Source organism: Cricetulus griseus, chromosome 7 (genome assembly GCF_003668045.3).
Source record: "Cricetulus griseus strain 17A/GY chromosome 7, alternate assembly CriGri-PICRH-1.0, whole genome shotgun sequence".
Taxonomy (NCBI): domain Eukaryota; kingdom Metazoa; phylum Chordata; class Mammalia; order Rodentia; family Cricetidae; genus Cricetulus; species Cricetulus griseus.
Genome location: NC_048600.1, coordinates 97,594,677 through 97,616,104, shown reverse-complemented (window position 1 = coordinate 97,616,104; position 21,428 = coordinate 97,594,677). Strand labels below are relative to the sequence as shown.

Sequence of the window (21,428 nt, the reverse complement as noted above, 5' to 3'; positions counted from 1 at the left end):
CTTCTCCCCCTCTCACCTCTCCCTCATCCCCAGGATCTCACCATGTAGCCCTGTCTGTCCTCAAACTCACTACATAGACCAAAATCATCTCAAACTCAAAGAGATCCACCTGCCTCTGCTGGGATTAAAGACATGAACCACTATGCCCTTCAAGATAAATATCTTCCCCAAGAAATTATTTTTTTTTTAGTTCAAATTAGAAACAAGCCTCCTTCACATGTCAATCCCTGCTCCCTCCCCCTCCCCTCCCCCACCTCCAGCAACCCCCACCTCATCCCCCCTCTGCTCCCCAGGGAGGGTAAGGCCCTCTCCATGGCGGATCCCCAAAGTCTGTCATATCATGCTGGGCAGGGCCTAGGCCCTCCCCTTCAAGATAAATTTTAATCACACAATTTCACTATTATAAAGCACAATATATAATACTTTTTTAAGATTCCACTCTCAAAACCCATTCTTTCTGTTCTACCCTAACATAGTTCCCTACTTGCAGACCAACACACATCTTAATAGCATCATAATATTGACAATTAAAAGGAATTTAAGAGCTTTTTTGGACTTCCATTTTAAGGTAAACAATATATTATATGCTTCCCATATTTTTGTTTGTTTTTGCAACAGGGTTTCTTTGTGCAGTCCTGGATGTCCTGGAACTCAATCTGCAGACCAGGCTGGCCTCAAACTCAGAGATCTGCCTGCCTCTGCCTTTGGAGTGCTGGGATTAAAGGTGTACTACACCACCACCACCACCACCACCACTGGTTTATGCTTCCCATTTTACAAAAAGGAGTAAAGTCCAAAGTTACTTGCAAGATGGGGACTGAACAAAAGCCTGGGTTTTGTTTGTTTGTTTGTTAAAGATTATGTGTGTTAGTTTTTGCCAACTTTACATAAACTAGATTCTCTTGGGAAGAGGTAATCTCAATTGAAGAAAGGCCTCCATCAAATTGGCCTGTGGGATGTGTGTGGGCAATTTTCTTGATTAATGATTGATGAGGGTCCAGCCAACTATGGGTGTGCCACCCCTGGACAGGTGGTATTGCACTGTATAAGAGAGCAGCCCGAATAGCCCACGAGGAACAAGCCAGTTAGCAGCTTTCCTTCCATGGTTCTGCCTCTGCTTCTGAATGAGTTTCTGTCTGACAATGACAGACTATGATCAGGACGTGTAAGTCAAATAAACCCTTTTCTCCCCAAATAGTTTTGGTCGTAGTGTCTCCCATAGAAACAGAAAGCAAATGACAACACTCTAGAACTCCAAAAACTTTTAGCACATTTCTACTATATTTGTCAGCGTGAGCACTCCTCTGTCTGTATTCAGTGCCCCAAAGCCAGCGACTCATGCTTTTTCCTTTATCTAGAAGCTTTGCACTTGAACTTGTCAGTTTTTTCAAGTCCTTAGTATTCAGGCCATTATAGAGACATGAGGTACTCTTTTATAGACAGAGGCAACTTTTGTAATTGAAATCTGAATGGCAATTCCACTATGTAGTATCTCCAAGCCAGTACTCAGGACTAGGCCCCTTACTGATCACTAAGGCTTGCTAACAGAGTCAGGAATACTTAGTAGGGTTTCCACAAACCTGAAGAGCATCAAAGGAAAAGCAAAACAGCTTTCTAAAATGGGACTAGATTTACCAACATTTTATCAATGTTAGAAGATGACCTTAAAAATTAAGGAGATCTGGCTACTACAATATTCTCTGAAAATTCATTCATAGTGTCAATGCACCGCTTATTTAGATAAGATGCTAAATATAGCCTCTTCACAAAAGAGAGAGATTCCATTTGGAACTATGGGAATATAGGGACTTTCTATCGAAAAAATAAGTTGTAAGGGACTTTTGAAAATGCTAATTGATGGACTGGTGCTTTGAGTGATTAGGGCTATTGTATCAACAAGTCTTTGGGGGCCTTTTGGAGACAGATGACTGACATATATACTACCCTATCATGACCAAACATGGTGCCTCTCCATGGTGATCCAAAGTGTGTTAATGGTCTTTAGATAACATCTACTGGGGACATCAATATGTGAATGTACTACTACAGTGAAGAAAGCCATCTAACTTAAAAAAAAAAAAAAAAAGAATCTATGCCTTCAGAGAGTCAGAAGTTTAAAGAATACTGTGTTTATATTTCTTTTCCAGGGTCTGGATAATGAACTGTGGTAAGTACAGACCTGGAATGTGTTTTAGAGAAGACTACAACAATACCAGTAGTTTCCTATATGAGCTCATCTAATCCCCGAAAAAACCTTGGTACATAAGTATTATAATGGCCTCCTATTTTACAAATTAATAAAACTGAAACACACCCTGGGGGTGGGGATGTTAATAAATTGTTCAAGGTGATAATTTGTATGTGGTAGAGGCAGAAATTAAACCTGAAGAGCCTGGCTCTAGAGTCTTATGTTGATAGTGAATGAAACTCTTTCTGTCAAAGTACCAATGCTGCCCATCCCACATTAGTAGCTAAGGAATATTTCCTTCTCTTCTTGAATTTCCCTAACACCTTCACACTGCATGTGACAGCATCATGGGTCAGCATGAAAACTGTATACAGTACAAGTCCCTGGTCCCACAGACAAGTCTCCTTCATTTGAACTTTACTACTGCATTCAAGAGCTGCATGTAAGTCGGGCAGTGGTGTTGCACGCCTATAATCCCAGCATTCAGGAGGCAGGGGCAGGCAGATCTCTATGAGTTCGAGGGCTGCCTAGTCTACAGAGTGAGTTCCAGGATAGCGAGGACTGTTATACAGAGAAACCCTGTCTTTTTTTTTTTTTTCCCCCGAGACAGGGTTTCTCTGTGTAGTTTTGGAGCCTGTCCTGGCACTCGCTCTGGAGACTAGGCTAGTCTCGAACTCACAAGATCCACCTGAAAACCCTGTCTTGAAAAAAACAAAACAAAACAAAACAAAACAAACAAAGCCAGATGTAACAACACACATTTCATGTTGCATAGTACAACTTTTTTGGACTAACTCTCAAAAGAAAGATTAGGGCTGGAGAGAGGGCTCAGTGGATAAGAGCACATACTGTTCTTCCAGAGGACCTGAGTTCAATTCCCAGTGTCTGTATCAGCCAGCTACAGGGGAATCTGATGCTGCTGGTCTCCAAAAGCACCTGCACTTACATGCACACTCCTACCATACACATACACATAATTAAAAAATAAAAAACAAATCTTAAAGAATAGAAAGATTAGCAGAATTAGCCCCTAGAGGACTTAGAGCTCTCAGCCACGTGTACTATACAATTACTTTTTTTCTTGATAGATTCAGTGGAAAGAGAGGCCTAACTTTAAAAGGGAAAGATTATGGGATTTCTTTTCCTCTAAAAGAGAAGTAGAAGCTTTAAAAAAATGTTCACCCCAAGGAAGTCACATATTACCTTCGGAGTAATCAATCCCCACACATCACAGCCATTAGGAGAGTCCTTACCTCCACAGACAACTGCTGTCCTGAGCATACCCATAAACCACAAATTCCGACTGCTGTCCAACGATCGGGCTTTCATCAAGTCTGAGGCTGAGAGATAGCAGGCTCTGGCCTGTATCAGTGTTCCCTTACAACAGAGGCTCCTCTGGCCTGGCTGCCACTGGACACTATGTTAGACATGTGAAATAGAAACTGAGAGGTGCTCAGGAAAAGGAAATATTTATGTCACTGAAAATGTCCAAAAGGCACCCTAACTTAGGAATTTATAACTGCAAATCATGTCAGCTCCCGAAGAGCTTATGCTGCCAACACTTCAAGTACACAACTGCTGCTTTTGTCACACCAGCATGAGTCCCTTCACACCAGGCAGTCACACCCATCAGGTCGGCCCCATCATCCTGAGGACTTAGACACCTGCAGCCTATAGTTCCTAAAGTTCCACCTACTGTAACCTTGAGAAACATGGAGGAGAAGCAAATCTTCATGAACTTCTGTTTATGTCACTACTCTCAACACTCTCTTGTGGACACTAAGCAGAGGCCTGAGCCCTTTGTAGTGAAGCTAAAGTTCATGCTCTAACTGATCCAATCTTCACCCGTTTCAGTATTGTTTGGGCCCTGACACCACTAGTCTAACACCTAAACAACAAGGAACTGGAAAGAAGCTCTTGATTTTGAATTTCAAATGTTATCTGGGCTAACCTCCAATCACCAGCTCACTGCCTTTGGTTTAAGTGTCAAATCTGTACCACAACAGTCAAATCCAGAAGCCATCTCTCTCCTCAAGTTGGCAATATTCTGAATACTTTATAATTAACTGCAGGTAACAAAACATGGCAGGTGTGGAAGGAACATAAATACTCTGATCACAAGGTAAAAAGGATAAAAATACAAATGTGGAAAAAGTCTTCTGGTTTGGAAACAAAATATACAGTGGCAGAGAACAGTACTGAAGAATAAAATGTACAGAAAACTTGACAAAAATGGAAGAATAAAATACTTGTAATTATTATGTAGGTTACTATAGAAGGAAGAGAGGGAAGAAGAAGAAATCTCGTTAAGTAAGATTCTTTGGAAGTGAAAGGTAGGAAGGTGAACACTAAAAGCAGGTCACCAACACCGTGTGTGCAGAGATGGAATGCAGCCATAAAAGCTGGATGCACACATGCAATGTAATAAGTTGGAAATTGTGTGTGCCGAAGCATCTTATCTTTTAAAGGAACAAACAGTTTACATGTTGCTGTATTACATGAGCAGGATATGTGGCATGTTGACCCTTCCTCTCCCAATCTCCCATGTTAAGTTAAATCAGAGATAGGGCTGGAGGGGTGGGAAGGGCTGGGGAAAAAATCCAGGAGAAAGAAAGTTTTTAAAAAATCTCTGTCTCAGCAAAAGTTTTTCATTAAAATTTTAGACAAATGATCCCTGTGTCCTTCTCTCTTGCTGCCTGGGGCTCCATGCTATTTCTATGCAAATAACAACCTCGTGGTTTATATCTTATTATTTCCACCGGAGCTGCAGCGACATGACCTGAGACGTGTAAGAGGTGGAATGGGGGGGGGGTTGAAAGAGAGAGAGAGAGAGAGAGAGAGAGAGAGAGAGAGAGAGAGAGAGAGAGAGAGAGAAAGGCAAAAAGGGTGAGAGAGATGGAGTGGGTGTTCACTCAAGTGTGAAAAAATATTGTCAGGAGTGAGCGTCAAGAACAAAAAAAATTGCAGGGATAACGTGTTTATTTCAGTCCCCCTACCCCCACCCTACGCCCACCCTTTGCAAACCAGCACCTTTTAAAATTCATTGGGCATCAGGCGATCATGCACAATCCATCTGCTTTCACTTTATCATTTGCATTTCATGCCTCCTGGCTTTTGATGTGCTGATACTTTGATGCAGTCAGGAGACTCGCATTATCATTATTTCAATTTTCAAAGGGGTCAACGGGATCAGCACTTGCACACACAAAATCTTTTTTCCCCTATAACCTCTGTACACCCCTTTCTTATTCTTTACCCCAATGTTTAACATAAAGGATAAAGACTCCAAAAGGTGACTATCAGATGTTTACAGTTTAATACTGTATATAAGCCTGCATATACCGCCTACATTTCCACTCTATACATAGGTACACAATAGTGAGCAAATGGTCAAGGCTTAAAATGAAGCCATGCCGTACTTTAAACACACAAAGACTTTCACATACATGAACACTTGGGGAGAAGTGCATTCAATAAAGGAGAGAGAGCAACACACAGAAACAAAGAGAGGCCAACTCACATGAAAGATGTGCACTAAGAGTGACTAGCACAGCCTTGGAGTGAGATAGAAAGAAATGTGCAGAGAGAATAGTGAGAGACTAGAAAGAGTAAGGATGTTAGAAGACTATTCAGGAGTGAGTCAGAGACAGCAATCTGAGCGAGGGAGCTCTCTGATAGCGTCCCTTTTCATTCCTGATAAGCAAGGAGCCAATAGGACATTCTTAATGAATGTGCATGAAATTGGGTGTTTTCCAGCAACAAGACTTTGTACTGAAGAGGTGCAGACATGAGACAGTAAAGCAGATGGAGTAGGATTAGGTAACCTCTACAAAGAGCACTCCCTTCAGCTAAATGATCACGCTCTTCTGGGAACCAGCATTGTCAAGCTACAGCAGAGAGACCCCTCAATACCCAGGCTCTGCTCTAACAAGCAGGCCTGTAGGCTAGGGAAGAAGTGAATACTGAATTTGACTAGAACAGATTTTAAGAAAGAAACCTCTAGTGTTTTCTTCTTGGCACAAATGAAATTAACTAAAAGATGCACACATCTCCCTCAAAACAGAAAATCTTTGTTGTTCAATCTCTGTGTGTAACATACTGGGTGAGAGGGGGTGCCCAAATGTAACCATATATACTTCCGAAACACACTCTGTCCACATATGAAAACATCACAGAAATACACAGCTATGTAACATTTTAAAATCCTAACTTCATAGAAAATGGTATCTAAAACTCTTTTCAATGTTCATCAGAATCTCATCCTTAGATAATATCCGAAGAGCAACTTAAAAAAATTAGGACTCTCGGCAATTTTTCTCAGTGCAATAATCTTTAGTAGTGGCACTTTTCTACTTTCATTTACAGGCTGGTACTGCATTGCCTTTCCTTAGAAAGAAAAGCAAATCCAAAGGACACAGTTCATAAGAAGGCAGAGAACAAGCTCCCACATCAAACAATTCCTGTGATTTCTGACATCCCCTCAAGCTAATTAGACAATGAAATTACCAACTTTCTTTAAGTGGGAATGATAGGATTGGCCAGCTAGTCCGTATTCTTTCATTTAAAAACTAAGCCTTAAAAAGAAATTAAAAAGCACTTCTACTACACAAGTGTTCTTTTTCAGAGGTATATTTAGAGATTTCTCAAAACAGCAAAATTGCACATCCTCAACACCCTGACCAGTATTTAATCCACACTGCAAAACCAACTGTCATCAACACAATTTCCAGTACAACTTGGCATGTGTATAATTCTATAAGAACAGTCACCAAGTCACATAAGGGAGATCAATGAAAACCTACACTTTGTGCCAAGTACCTGTATTTCTTTCTTTCGATTCATAAAATTAAAGTGTAAATTTAACACCCACCCCACCCCCACCCCCGGCAGATAAGAAAGCTGTAGAGCTGAAAGTTATATACTTGTACAATGGAAGCCAAGTAATCTCAAACTATGCCATACAAATTCCATACATATATTTCTTGCTCTGGACAGAACATAAAGTTCAGATGCCTAAAGTGTTTGTGAGAGACAGAGGGAGGGAGGAGAGGGCTGAACTTCCTTGGTTAGTTTTACTCTTGTAAGCAGTAACCTGACCATGTTTTTTTTTTTTTTTTTTTTTTTTTCACTTTTAGGAGGGCCCTGTGAGCTTAGATGTATTACCATGCTCTGAAAGAGAAGATACATGTCTGTGTCATTCCTTTCCCCAGAAATCCATCTATGTTCTCCTAATCATTTTACCACTCATTATTTATCGAGCACTTCTACTATACAAGTGTTCTTTTTAAAAGGCATTTATTTAGAAATTTCTCAAAACATTAAAATTGCACATCCTCAACACTTTGACCAATATTAAATCCATAATGTAGAGGAAAAAGACAGAAGCCAGTACACTTAGAACATAACAGCTTCCCCCATGAGAGCAGATCTCTCCACATATCAAAGGCTGGGACAAAACAGAAGCTCTCAATTCTTAGTCTTTCTAGAGAGACTAGAATATGACCTCTTTGGAGCAGAGGTTATATAGTTTGTTCCCTAATATACATATATTATACACATTACATATTACACACATATAACACACAGGTTAATATGTGTATGTATAATGAATGTATATAATGTATGTATATATAATGTATATATATGTATATATATTATCCACATATATAATACACACACAACTTGTAATCATGCCTGGTACACAAGTAGGTACTCAAAATACTTAATTGAAAGAAATGAATGAATGAATGAATGAATGAATGAATGGATAAGCAAGTCAACTGGTAAACACTAGAGGAGGAGACACACTGAGGAAGGTATGGGCTGAAGGCTGCCCTCTAGTCTGGACCTCGAATTAAAAAGTCACACTCTTCAATCATTAAACAATCTCATATACTTGTCCCAAACCCTGGCAACTTACTTTGTTGAGGGCACCAGCTCCTGTCAGAATTAAGTGAGAATTCTCAACCTGGATGGTTCTTTGTCCCAGCCGGACAAGGTAAGCCCCAATACCAATGGCCCGGCATGTAACCTTAAAAAAGAACAAATTGTGCTTGTGAATTATGCTTCTGTCTCCTGAGCACTGGGATTAAAGGTGTGTGCTACCACCACCCGGTCTGATAACAATAAATTTGTAGATGTATCATTTTCAGAAAATAATGTCATTTAGCAGTAAGGAAGGGCAGAAATAAACCCAGCCACATACCCTGCTTTTCAATAAATTTCATACCTTGTTGGGAATGGGGAATGTAGATCATTGGTAGAAAGGACTTGCCTAGCTTATATGAGGCCGTAGGTTCAATCCCCAGCACTGAAAGGAAGCATCATTCTAGGGATATTTACCAGGCTGATGGTGATGATCTCATCATAAGCCAATGAAGATTCTCCAGCAATCATTCCAGAACCCCGAAGGTTCTCTGCTCCAAGTCCTTCTTCTTTCCCAATAATATCTGTAATCTTGTACCTATTGGATGCAACCATGCCAAATCAGAAAGGTTAAACACAGTAAAAGTAACTCATAAACAGAACAGCAATCATTATAAGAACATTTAATACAAACACTTTCTTTCTATGTTCTTCCTGTCTAAGCATCTCCATCTTCGCTTGGAAGCTACTTACTTGGGAGTAATATTCTGTAACAGAAACAACAAGACTTGGAATTTAGCAGCTAGTTAAAGTTCATTGATACAAACGGTGGTATGGTTCTGAGGATAACAATTTCTGTAAAATGGGGATCACAGACAGTATCAACTTCTACGATATGGGAGACATGACAGTTAATGTAACAAGATGACATGACATAACTCAGATTTTAAAAGCCCTTTCTTACATCCTTGGACACATTTAAGAAAAAGCAGGACTAACATATGCCATAACCAATAAATAATTTTAGACAATTTTATATAGGAATGAAAAGTACAAATAGAGAGGAAGTGGGAATTCTATCCCTTTCCTTGTCAAAGATTAGAATAAAGAGGAAGGTCAAAACAACGTATTCCCCCTTACAACTAACAAGTTTATTGGTAAGGGGTCCTGGCTATGGGTCTTTGAAGGGACTGGTATGATGTATGCACAAGTGAAATGCTGACTAAGTTGCCCAGAAAGCATCCAGTGGGTCTAGTGGGAGTTGCTCATCTGTCTTCCCAGCAGGGGATTAGGGGGCGGATAGTTGACAATGGTAAGTGGGAGATGGGGAATAGAACTAATAAAAGGAAGGAGCCACAGCACCATACATAGACATGTACAAATACACATGCACACACACAAGGAAAGTACAAGGCTAGAAGCAGAGATGGGCATATATGATATACTGTTCCTGGCACAAGGCAGGAATTGTGTTTTATTTTAACTTTCATAAGCTGAAATAATAAAATAACAACTCCATAATGGCTCCCGTATTTTTCTGCTCCTTTCTGTCCATCCCTCCACTGACTCCATTTCTTTGTCTTAGCTGTGGTCTGTGACTGTATCTCTGCTTCTCAGATTGCTCTAGCTTTCTATTTTTAGCCTCTCCCAATACCAAGTTATTCCCAATTCTTTTTCTTCTATATATTCTAGACCTCAAATTCTAGAGTTTTGTTACAAATAAAGCTTATCTTCCTTTAGAAAGAGACATGAAAAAGCTGGCAAACTTCCACTATGCCCAAGACATCCCAAGGCACCACAGTGAGCCCCTAGGGATACCGCAGTATATTTTTAGAAAACCACTATGATATGTGATATCTGTTAGACCCTGTGTGAATGATTAGTTTTAGGAAGCTCACAGATTAACATAAGATAGAATATTGTCAAAAGAAATGCAGTACTATCTTTACAAAGCCAGGTTTTTGCAGTTTCTGTGGAACAAATGCAAGCTTTGCACAAAAACCAAGGAAGAACAATAAATGATGATGACTATATGCAAGGTGACTTCAAGGTCTAAACAGTAATTATCACACTATTAGTAAGTTTCTGTAATGATTCAGGTATTAGCTAGGAAATAGTCTCAAACATTGGAGGTAGAGGTATAAGGAACATTTTAAGACCATCCTTAGCTACATAGTAGGTTCAAGGCTAGCCTGAGGTATATGAAACCCTGTTTCAACACTCCCCAAGCTCTTACCCAGAAAACCAAAACTGAGATTTTTTTTCTAATTCACATGCATTACTTTATTCAAGTGATCATTAACCTCACAGCACAGAAACTTTTAGGATGCTGTTTGCATTTAACTACTTAATTTAAAAAAAATTAGGTCTCTGTTTAGTTTATAGGTGCCATGAAAAAATTTTAATATCCTAAAGGTGCCATGAGTCAGGCAGTGGTGACACATGCCTTTAAGCCCAGTACTCTGGAGGCAGAGACAGGTGGATGAGGTGGAGGCCAGCCTCATCTACAGAGCAAGTTCCAGGATAGCCAAGGCTATTCAGAAAAACAAAACCAAAAAACAAACAAAACCCCCCAAAATATGCTATGAACTAAGGAAGTCTGGAAGCCTATGGTGTAACCTGTATGAAGAAAAGTATAAAACATTAAAAAAATACACCAATAAATAGAAAAACATGCCATGTTTCTTTTTAGGGAAATTAAACAGAAAGCTGTCAGATCCCTACAAATTATATATAAAACCAATACAATCCAAATTAAAGTCAAATTAAAGTTTTTTGGTGATCAAAACATGTACGAGGCCATGGGTTTGTTCTCCAGCACCACAAGAAAACAAAAAAAGAAAAACACAACAAAACAAAACAAAACAAACAAAACAAAACAAAAAAACACAAGGGGCTGGAGAGATGGCTCAGAGGTTAAGAGCACTGGCTGTTCTTCCAGAGGTCCTGAGTTCAATTCCCAGCAACCACATGGTGGCTCACAACCATCTGTAATGAGATTTGGTGCTCTCTCCAGACATAGAGGCAGACCAGTGTATACATAATAAATAAATAAATCTTTAAAAAAAAAAACACAAAACAAAAAAACAAAACACATCAGCTAATTGCAACTTGGGAAAAAAAAGTGTGAAATCTGTTCCATAGCAATAGTTAATTAAAGCAATGTGGCAATGGCCCAAGAATGTAAGAATTAGTCAATAAATAGTATAGCAATTAACATTGTAGAATATGCTTTCAGAGAGAGTATCAAAACGTTCAGCCTCACTGATAATCAAAACTGCAAGATAAAAGTTGCTGTCTTTAAAATAACTCATTATTGTAATGGAGTAATTATTATTTTATTAACAACTAAACACAATGATGACAGAGATAAAACAGAGGAAGGGTGTGCTACCACATACTCACTGACTGGGAGTGCAGATCTTGGGAGGGCAATTTGAAACAATTTAAAAACCTTTAAATATTATGGACTTTTGACCTGTTAACATCTAGAAATTAACCCAAAGGGTTGTACATGCCCTGTGTTTCAACATCTCCCAACCCTCCCTCTAAAAAGCCCTCAAGAATGAAACAGTTCCTGCCTTTCACCTGCTGCATTGCTTTACTCAAGTGATCAAGCTGTTAGGACACAAAAACTTGAAGATGTTGCATTTAACTACTTAAACAGAAACATCAGTGTATGTTTCAGGTTATGGATATAGTGGGAAAAACTTTGGCATATTAAGGGTGCCAAGAACAAAGAAAGCTTGAGAACCTAATTAGGAACAGTTCTAAAAGTGTCTGTAAAGGAATATTCGGCTCAGAGATGTACAGTGAAAAGCTGGAAATGGCCTGCATGTTCAAAGATAATTTTTCATTATGATGAAATATTATACAACTATTAAACTTCATGTTTACTTCTGAAGAAAGATTAGCTTTATTTGTAATGTAATTCTAATCAGAATATAAGAAATTTCCCTAAAATAAATTTTCGTTCAAAGGATAAATTTAAAAGAAATTCTTATCTACTATAATCCCAATTACATAGAAAGAAAAGATAACAAATATAGAAAAGACAGTAAGAATAGCATAGATTCATAATTGTGGCTTCAGGGTAGGCCTGTGTCTGGGGTTTTACTTTTTCTTCAGAATTATTTACACATTTCATTGTTTCTCAAATGGGCAAATAGTATAAACATTACCTAAAAGCCTCCATCAATAGCAGGGTACTTCTACTAATAAGTAGTAAAGCTAAGGCACAAGATGTCTAGATTATGCAACAGAGCTCTTCAAGGTTATAGGAGCACAAAAGTAAGGAAATATCCTCTTTCCTTTGAGACTCACGGCCAAATTCATCTGAAATATAAATACCCACCTGGATTCTCCTTCATCCTCCACATGTTCACAGTGGACAGAATTGAGAGCACTGACTCTTTTATAATCCTGGGGTGTCAGATATAAATACTTGTATCCCTGTGAAGCACAAATAGTTTTTAATCATTTTCTGCCATTTTCACATAATCAACACAGAGTAAAAAATATAATGAAGCTTGTTCCAAAGCTGGTTTTAAAATGATAAATCATTAGAGTTACAGAACACTAACAGAACACTAGCATAGGCAGTTTGAAAAATGAAGTTCTTATATTCTAGTCACTGACTGTCTATCCTTGAAACAAGATACCCTATAGTTATAATTTCATGTATGTTCCATTCATGTCATTTTTCAATAAGGTTAAAGGGTCATTTCTGGGTCTTTAGTGACACTTCCATTAAAGATATCAACATGGGATTCAGGAATTGTGTGAATTACTGCTCTTTACTCAAATCCATATCATCATCAAAATAAAGAGGGGTAAAGTATGACTGAAAGGATCACAAATTTGTGAATATTGAAACCAGAGGCCTAAGCAGTACAAACAGTTTGAGTGCAGAATTTATACTTTTGCACTCTTCAATAAATAAGTACTATTTATATTCAAAACTGTATTAATACTTAATGGTTTATTTGCATGCCCACAGGTACAAACTTTTTAAGGTTAAGGCTGAGTACCATGTTATACATGTTTAACATGCTATATGCATTAATTTTTTGTGCAGAGATGTGGCACAACCATCAGGACTAATTCTAAGTACTTCCAATACCCAAAAGAATCACAAACTTGCTAGTGATTTCCATATATTTTATAGATGAAGTTTAATGAACTATAGTTTACATTCACTAAAAATCCATTGAACTTGTTATAAACTTTTATTTTTGAGGCAATGTCTGGCTATGCCTCCCAGGCTGGCCTTAGCATCCAGATGACTTAGAATCACAGAGTTCAGCAAGCATATCTGGCTATAATCCTTATAATCTGATGGATTCTGATAAATATGTATACTTGTGTAAGCACCACCACAATCAAAATAAAGAACATTTTTATTACACCTTGAAATAGTCTTAAATATAAGAACATGAAAGGTTGGAAAAGAAACTGAGAAAAAGGAGCCATGAAGAGAAGAAGTATATTAAAAGATAGAGCAGGGATGAATGGTGTCAAATGCTGCTGAATCATCAAATAACTACTAAGATAAGGACTGAGAATTCAATGTTGAATTTGTAACTGTACCTTGTAGGGATCTTCTGGATCTACCCAGGCCACGTGGAACATATGACGGATTTCTTCTGCCAGTCCAATTCTAGCTCCACTGTTGGCTGCCACATAGATGCGTGGGATGCCTTCTGCCCTGGCAAGTTCAGAAGCTCTGAGAAACAGCAAATCCTCTTGAGGCCCAAAGGACCCAATGCGATATGTAATGTCATTGCCAATGACAATGATATCTCGGCCATCTGGATATTCAGGGCTTTTAAGGCTCATTTTCCAAGCTACCATGCCAATCTATAAAGACAGAAACAGACAAATACAGCTTCTTACATGCATTTATTTTTCAGGTTCCTTGAAGGTAAGATACTAGATTTAGATACATTTAGATTTAGAAGATATGCATTGTGAAAGAACCAAGTTCCTTCTTGGAAAACAGAAAAATATTCTAGGACACTGCTTCACATTATTACAGCGTATTCCAAAGTTGTCTCAGTTCTTCAATGGATTTACTTAAAGAAAACGGAAAAACTCCATATCTAAATGCACTCAAGATTACATGTTGAAGAATGCTATGGCTGTGGAGATAAGTCCAGAATGCCTATTCTACCAAACTGCACACTAAGATACTATTTTCAGCTTTAGTGAGATTTGTTTCAAAAAACCTTTAGCACATAAGGGATAGAAAGAGCATCAGCTCTCACAGACTGTCCAACTTTTGTGATCTGAGGCCTTTTTATCGTCCTCTATGAAAGACAGAAAGATTCTTCACTGGCTCAGTCCAGGTATTTTCCATTTCTGCAAGGATTTACTATCACTCAGCACTGTATCTTTGAGAGCAACTCTTGCTGCTTTCTTCAGCTCCAGAAAACCAACGGAGGCACAGAGCTAATCTCCTGATGCACTGTGATGTATGTAAATCTCTGCTCTCTGTTCAGTGGCATCTGACCAGCCACACAAACAAATGATACGGACTTGAAAGACAGAGGTGACATGTCTCTTCTCAAACTCTCACAGTTCTCTCCTTTTTAATCCCCTCCTATATGAGAGCTACTCAATCCTACTTGTTTATTTGCTAGTCCCATTTCTTTCCTATTCACTTACACCTCAGTTACAGCTGCAGTTTTTCATGTCTGCCTGTCTGTTTCCCATATACCTGGATAAATAATGCTTTCCATTCTTTTCCCCTCTTTTTTTCCTGTCTCCTGCTTCTCTCCCTACCCCCACCACTCATACCCAAACACAAAGCCTACCAGATGAGCATTTCTGGCCCTGCCTAATGGAGCCCAGCCACATCTGCAGCCATGGTCCCTCATCCCCAGGCTGCTGCATATCACCTCATTGGGGAACTGGCCATCAAGAAGGGCCATTAACAGATGTAAATAGCAGCATCCCTGGAAAGCCACATGCATCACCCAGACTCAACCCGGCCAGTGATCATAAGCTCTGAGTACACATTCCTCAATCCAATTGCACATCCACTGTAATCAGGCTGGGTGAAGCTTTCTACACAGCTATTTGTGATTCTCTGCATTAAGAAATATATATGAAACACCCACTGATAAATATAAGCTATTTAATATATCATACCATTGGCCAAATACAAAATGGATGTAATACAGGAGAAAAATTCCAATCACTTTCTGAGACAAGGTATTACTCTATCCACTCATTAAAGACATATAAGGGAAAAGAAGCCTACCATCTGAATGTGGCACAGAGAAACCCCAAATATCAGGATAATCTTAGATTTTTAAAAAACAAAGCAAAACAAGAAGGCTTTAATATAATGCATTTATGGTGAGAAATATTTTTTCTACATTCTCAAGTGCTGCTTTACCTAAACCACTCATTTGTTTTTCAGAAAAGAAAAGCGATTCTCTGTCTACTTTCTTGTAAGCGTATTTGTAGTTAGGAAGATTGGCTTTTACAGAAAATTTTATGCTATATTAACCTTAGCTACCTAGGCCAGCTTATATACAAGTCCTGAAGAATCTACTCCGGCATTTGTGTGTTAATGTAAACAGTGTGACTGTGTGGCACTAGGCAGGCAGATAATACTCTTATCTTTCCTTATTATCTAGGGACTCCTGTGTCACTTGGGCAGTCAGTTCAGCAACTGGCCAGGTCATTATGCTTGCAAAATTGATTTCTAATTAGGCGTCAACACAGCAGCACCAAGAAACAGTTTTTCCCCCTCTTCAGTTTTTCATGGCAGGTTATGCTATATGGGTTTGGATGACCTGGAACTGGTTATGTAGTCCAAGTTGGACTGAATTCACAATCCTCCTGCCTCAGCCTCCTATGAGTTGGGATTATGAACACACAACACCGAATCTGGCTTTACATGTTCCTCATTCTGTCTTTTTTTTCACCGATCAGCCCCTATTCCCTACCTCCTACATTAAACATACCACAACAGAATTGAGAGTGTTAGGCCAGTCTCAGTATAGTAAGTATCCTTACAAAAAAAATAATCAGTTTGAGTTAGCACAATGAACACATGAGGAAGCATTTGTGTTTCAATTAACATTAAAATTTGGATTTCATTGCTAATCAAACAGTAGGGCATATAAGGGTAAACACAGGCTTTGGAGTCACCCAAACTTCGATCTAAATCTAGGATCTATCATTTATTAGCTTAGTGACCTTGGCATATATTTAACCTTATTGAACGTCAATGTCCCTACATGAAAGACAAAGAACGCCCATGAGTTTGATGAACTACTGGAAGCAGGACTCTGATTAAATCCAACATACACAAAGCTTGCCCTTTTCTTACCTCTCAATCAATCTGAATCCTACCTATTTCAAAGTTTCATTCGAGCTCTGTTTCCTTATTAAAACTTCTCCATCCTAAAGTGACTCCTGTATTCTCTGATCTCTTATTAAGATTTTCATGCAGAGAATTCATTTGATAATAGATCAGATACCACTTAGAACTACTTTTTTTTTTTTTTTTTTTTTGAGACAGCATTTCACTTTGTAGCTCAGGCTGGCCTAGAACTCATTATGTAGCACAGGACTGTCCTCAAACTCATGGCAATCCTCCCATCTCAGCCTCTTGAATGCTGTTATTGCATGCATGTACCATCACTCACAGAATAGTCATTTCATTAAAACAAACGAACAATACTAGTTGGAAATACTTGGAAAACAGTCAACAATGTGGTTTAAAACACTAGTCATAACCAGTATCAAAAGATTATAGATTAAGAGTACTAAGTACCACTAAGTGAACCTATAAGGTAAGAATAACAGCCATTGTCAATTGATTACTTACTACATGCTGCACTGCACTATAAGTTGACAAACACTGACAGTGATTATGAGATTGAGTAAGTCAAGATGTCTTGGTCCAAATGTCAGTTTCATACTAGTTGTAAAACCTTGTACACAACAACCTTTGACAAGCCCCACTTTCCCCAACTATAAAATAGAACTTTTTTAAGGGATTGTTGTGAAGAGCACATTAAAGTAGTACAGAGCCTCATACTCTTAATGTAGCTGCTATCATAACACAAAGGTAGCTTTTATTGCCAGAAGGAAACTGTGGTACAATGTAACTTTGGGGGAGGTTACTGGAGAATCAAACTATGGCTCCACACATACTATATACACACTCTATCACTAAGCTATATCCTCAGCCCAGTACCTTATTTTTATAGCTAGTGTGAATTATTTATTTTATAATGTAAGGCTCACAGGGAAAAGAAATGCTGTTTCTTTACTAGAGAAATTATAGAAGTATATTTCAGAATATTATTATTGTATTTAGCTGAATACAATATGGATGGTGAATATTAATTATAGCACAAACATAAATGTCACTAATCGCTAACTGCAATGTGCTTCATGGATTGGATCCAGGAATAGAAAAAGTATATGATTAGAAAAAAACTAGTGCAATACAAAACAAACCTGCTTATTTTATAGAACTGCAGCAATGACAATTTCTTCATTTTGATATTTCTACTATGATTATGTGATGTTAATACAAGGGGATATAAAGAATATAGTTCAGTGGTAGAGTGCACACTACAGCCCCCACACATGTATACAAGTGTGCAAAGAAGATTTGCATGAAAAAGAACTCTCTATACTGTTTCTATAACTTTTCTGAATTTACAATTATTTTAAAATAGTGCAAACCTGTAATTCCAGCATTCCGAAGGCAGAGGCAGGAGTATTACAAGCTTAAAGTTCCAGAATAGCCTAGGCTTCTGCTATGCCTACTTCTCTCTCTCTAATGTATGGAATAACTGTTTTCTTACACACACACACACACACACACACACACACACACACACACACACACACACACACACCTTTTTTATTTTTTGAAGCAAAGTAAACTGGATAGTTGATTCACTATTAGTATTCTGAATAGCATTACAATCATGAAACTGCTAAGTGCATAGTCCTGATAGTCAAAACATCTAAGATGTTGCCAGATGGAGCAAGAAGAGAATGGAGAAAACACAAAGAAGGACATGCTACTGGAATTTAGTGTGTATAAAAATTATGGGTGAATATGTATCAAAAAGGAGAGAAGTATAGAGTTTAAGTCTTTGGCAGGGAAGAAATTTTTAGCCAATTTAAGAATTCTTGACTGTTTTGTTTTCTCAAAAACAAAGTGATGGCTCTGAAGATTATTAACAGCATTAAAGCTATGATATAGCACACAATTAGAAAAGAACACAAAAATACATGCATATCATAACTGTAATAGGTAAAATAGTGTGGTAGTTAAGGATATAGAATCATAAGTCATATTTTTAGAAGCTGGGTATGTCGGCACACACCTGTAATCCCAGTACTTGGGAGGCAAGAAGACTGAGTTACCCTCCAAGACACCTCTATAAATGCAACCTTTAGGAGGATGGCTTTAAGTTCTGGGCCAGTGAGGGTTATAAGGCAACAGCCTGTGTCAAAACAAACAGAACTATCTTAGGCTGTTGGGAATATCGTTTTGTTTTTAAGAGAAGTGCTCTGTGGTGCTGTGGTAGAATGTAAACACATGTATACACAGGTTTATACAATATTAATATCTCTACCTGAGAAGAAACTGCTTCTCAGTGTTTTTCTGGTCTGATGGTTAAATACATATTTATACTTTTAAAGTCAATATTTGTATAATAGACAAGAACAGTGCCTATCAGCTAAATACATATTTAGGACTGTACCACATGTATTACAAACATGTACTAAAATCGAAAGCTTATATTTATACAGAGCCTTTCATCTTGAAGGGGACTAAAGAGCTTACAAACATATGTACATAAAAGGGCGTTAGTACTGATAGGCAGGCAAGGAATCAGTTCCCCACTTCCCTATGTCTCTTAGCAGTCCTGGATAGGAATACACACAGAGTGTCAACAGACACAGGCCTGGAACACCTGCAAAGACATTAACACAATAATCCAGTTGGAACACACAGGCACTGAGAGGACAGCAGCTGGAAAACAGCAACTGCTTTCCTCTGGTGCAGAAGCACGATGGCCATTTCCAGCTTTGTGTTTTTAAATTATTCTCTACCAAACTCAACTAATCACTTGACAAAATTGAATTTGATACCGAAAATGGTTTCTGAATGCAAAACACTTCGTCTGATGATTGAACACTAGGTTGAAAAACGCTTCCTCTTGCCCTTGATTTGAAGAGGGGGGTGAGGGGCAGGGTTACAACAGTCAGGAGAAAAGACTCAAAATATTCTAAGAATAGCTTTGTCTCAGAGGATTCAGCACTATATCAAAAGACAGTCATTTTCTCCCTTCCCCTTTTAATTGGGACACCATAAGTTTTTCAGTCCAGTTACTTTATATATGTGGGTCTGTATTATATACACAATGAAGATTTCACATCAGTAACTGCAATTCTATAAGAATATACACAGCATGGCCATGTGATTAGGCATGTAGCACTCACTGACTTCATCTAAGCCCAAACAGCCCTATATATTAACAGAAGGAAGGGAAATGTCATTATTGAGTCCTCTTTTTCTCCAATTCTTTCACCTCTCATATTTTATGTAGGTGAAATCTGGTAAAAATGAAACTCCAGGACTGAAGCCTAAAGAGAACTGAAAGGCTGCAGAAGCAACCAAAGGGCAACCTGTGGCCTATTTGTCTGGGTAGGCTTCTTGGTGCTGGCAGCACAAGCATCCTCTTTCCTGGCTAAACCTGTCTACAGCACTGACTAGCTAAGTAGTCCTATGTATTTAGCATTAAAAGTAAGTTTTAAAATATCAAATTTCAATATATATATATCAGAACTTCCAGCTTAGGGTTAGCAATTCAAGCTAATTAATTATCTAAAGATGAAAGGGGAAGTCAGACCAAAAGAGCTACAGTGAATAAGGTAAAGAGGAACAGAAACAAGTGTTTATTTTCCTTATGCAAGTTCTGAGGAAGAAAATAATTCTCAGGCCACATTTTGATTCTGGAATAAACATGCTCAAATGAGGGAGGAGGGAATAGGGAGGGGAAAGCAAGCAGAAAAGAACAGTCTTATTTAACTGTTTTTATGTGGGTAAAATGATTTGTGCCATGGTATTTCCATAAGAAGTGGGACCATTATTTTCCTGTAGAAACACATTTGGTTTGAAAAGTATCACTGGACAGGACGTGAAAATCAAACCAAATGAATTATTCACAACCTCCGATCAGAGGTGATCATTATTTCTGATGCTCCAAACAGTGATTAGGATTCTACCCTGAGATGTCATTTTCTCGCTGAGTAACACCAGCAATAGAGAAAGGCATTATCTATCTACCCATATATGTATTTTTTTTTCTCCTGGGAGGACCCTGGTTTAATGTTACTATAACAGATAAAAAATGATAATATTTACATTTATTCTGTTGGTACCCATAAATGCCATTAGTCTGACACACCATGTCAACACTAATCATTACCCAAAATTAACACCAAAATTGACATCAACATTAATTGTTCTATCAGTGTGACTAGAATGTACAAGTGCACACAGGCATTTCCCAAAGCTGCTGTTGTTATCATAAAACAGTAACATTAAGTTCAACAGAAAAATGTGAAGGAAAAGCTAAGGGGCAAAACATGATAGGGTTTGGTTTTGAGGGCAGTGGGAACAGAAAGGGAATCTTTGCTCTACTTGCCTTTCTTCTCTCTACACTTTAAGCTCAGCTGTATCACACTTTCCCACATAGACATAGGCACAGGCTAGCTGTGGCTGAGGTGGGTATGTTTGTCATTTCCCATGTTAAAGTCTACAATACCTATTGTTCTAATTTTGCTAATACTAGGGAGATAACTACTTGTAAGGCTCTAAAGTGATAACACAAAGAACCCTAGACTGTTACAGCTGAGATAGCTGGTGACATTGCATCACAAAAATGATAAAATAACCTTGAACCTGAGCTTCTTTTTGGGTACTTAAATCAAAATTTACCTTTTGTCCTTTTAGATAGAGATATACCAAATTAAAGAGATATACCAAATTAAAGCTATACTTCTAATTAAAAATTATCAAAAAGTGCCATAATAAAAATAACAAAATACAGAAAATATTAAAAGCTTTTTAAAAATGTATTTTAAGCAACAAGATAATGTGGTATTTGACTTAATTTCTACTGTTTGTGAAAACTATGCTGAAAATAGTTAATGTCTTTCCAAGTTATATCATCTGTCAGATACAGTATGTCTCATTGCCTAATGTCATACAAACAAATGAGTTCAAGACAACTTTCTTGACAGCTAAAAACTTAGTTTTCTATGCTTAATTTAAAAATGTAAAGCTACCTCAACCCCTCTAATTAAAAGTTGACATGAGGGT

At 38.1% G+C, this 21,428-nt stretch overlaps 1 protein-coding gene across 1 annotated transcript in view; it reads right to left on the bottom strand.

The window, feature by feature from the left end:
* Positions 1-21,428, bottom strand: part of Acaca (acetyl-CoA carboxylase alpha) — a 208,066-nt gene that overhangs the window by 47,672 nt on the left and 138,966 nt on the right. The window contains 4 exon segments of the mRNA NM_001292056.1: positions 8,109-8,219; positions 8,531-8,651; positions 12,408-12,505; positions 13,643-13,912. Of these exon segments, the coding sequence (NP_001278985.1) occupies positions 8,109-8,219; positions 8,531-8,651; positions 12,408-12,505; positions 13,643-13,912 (600 nt within the window).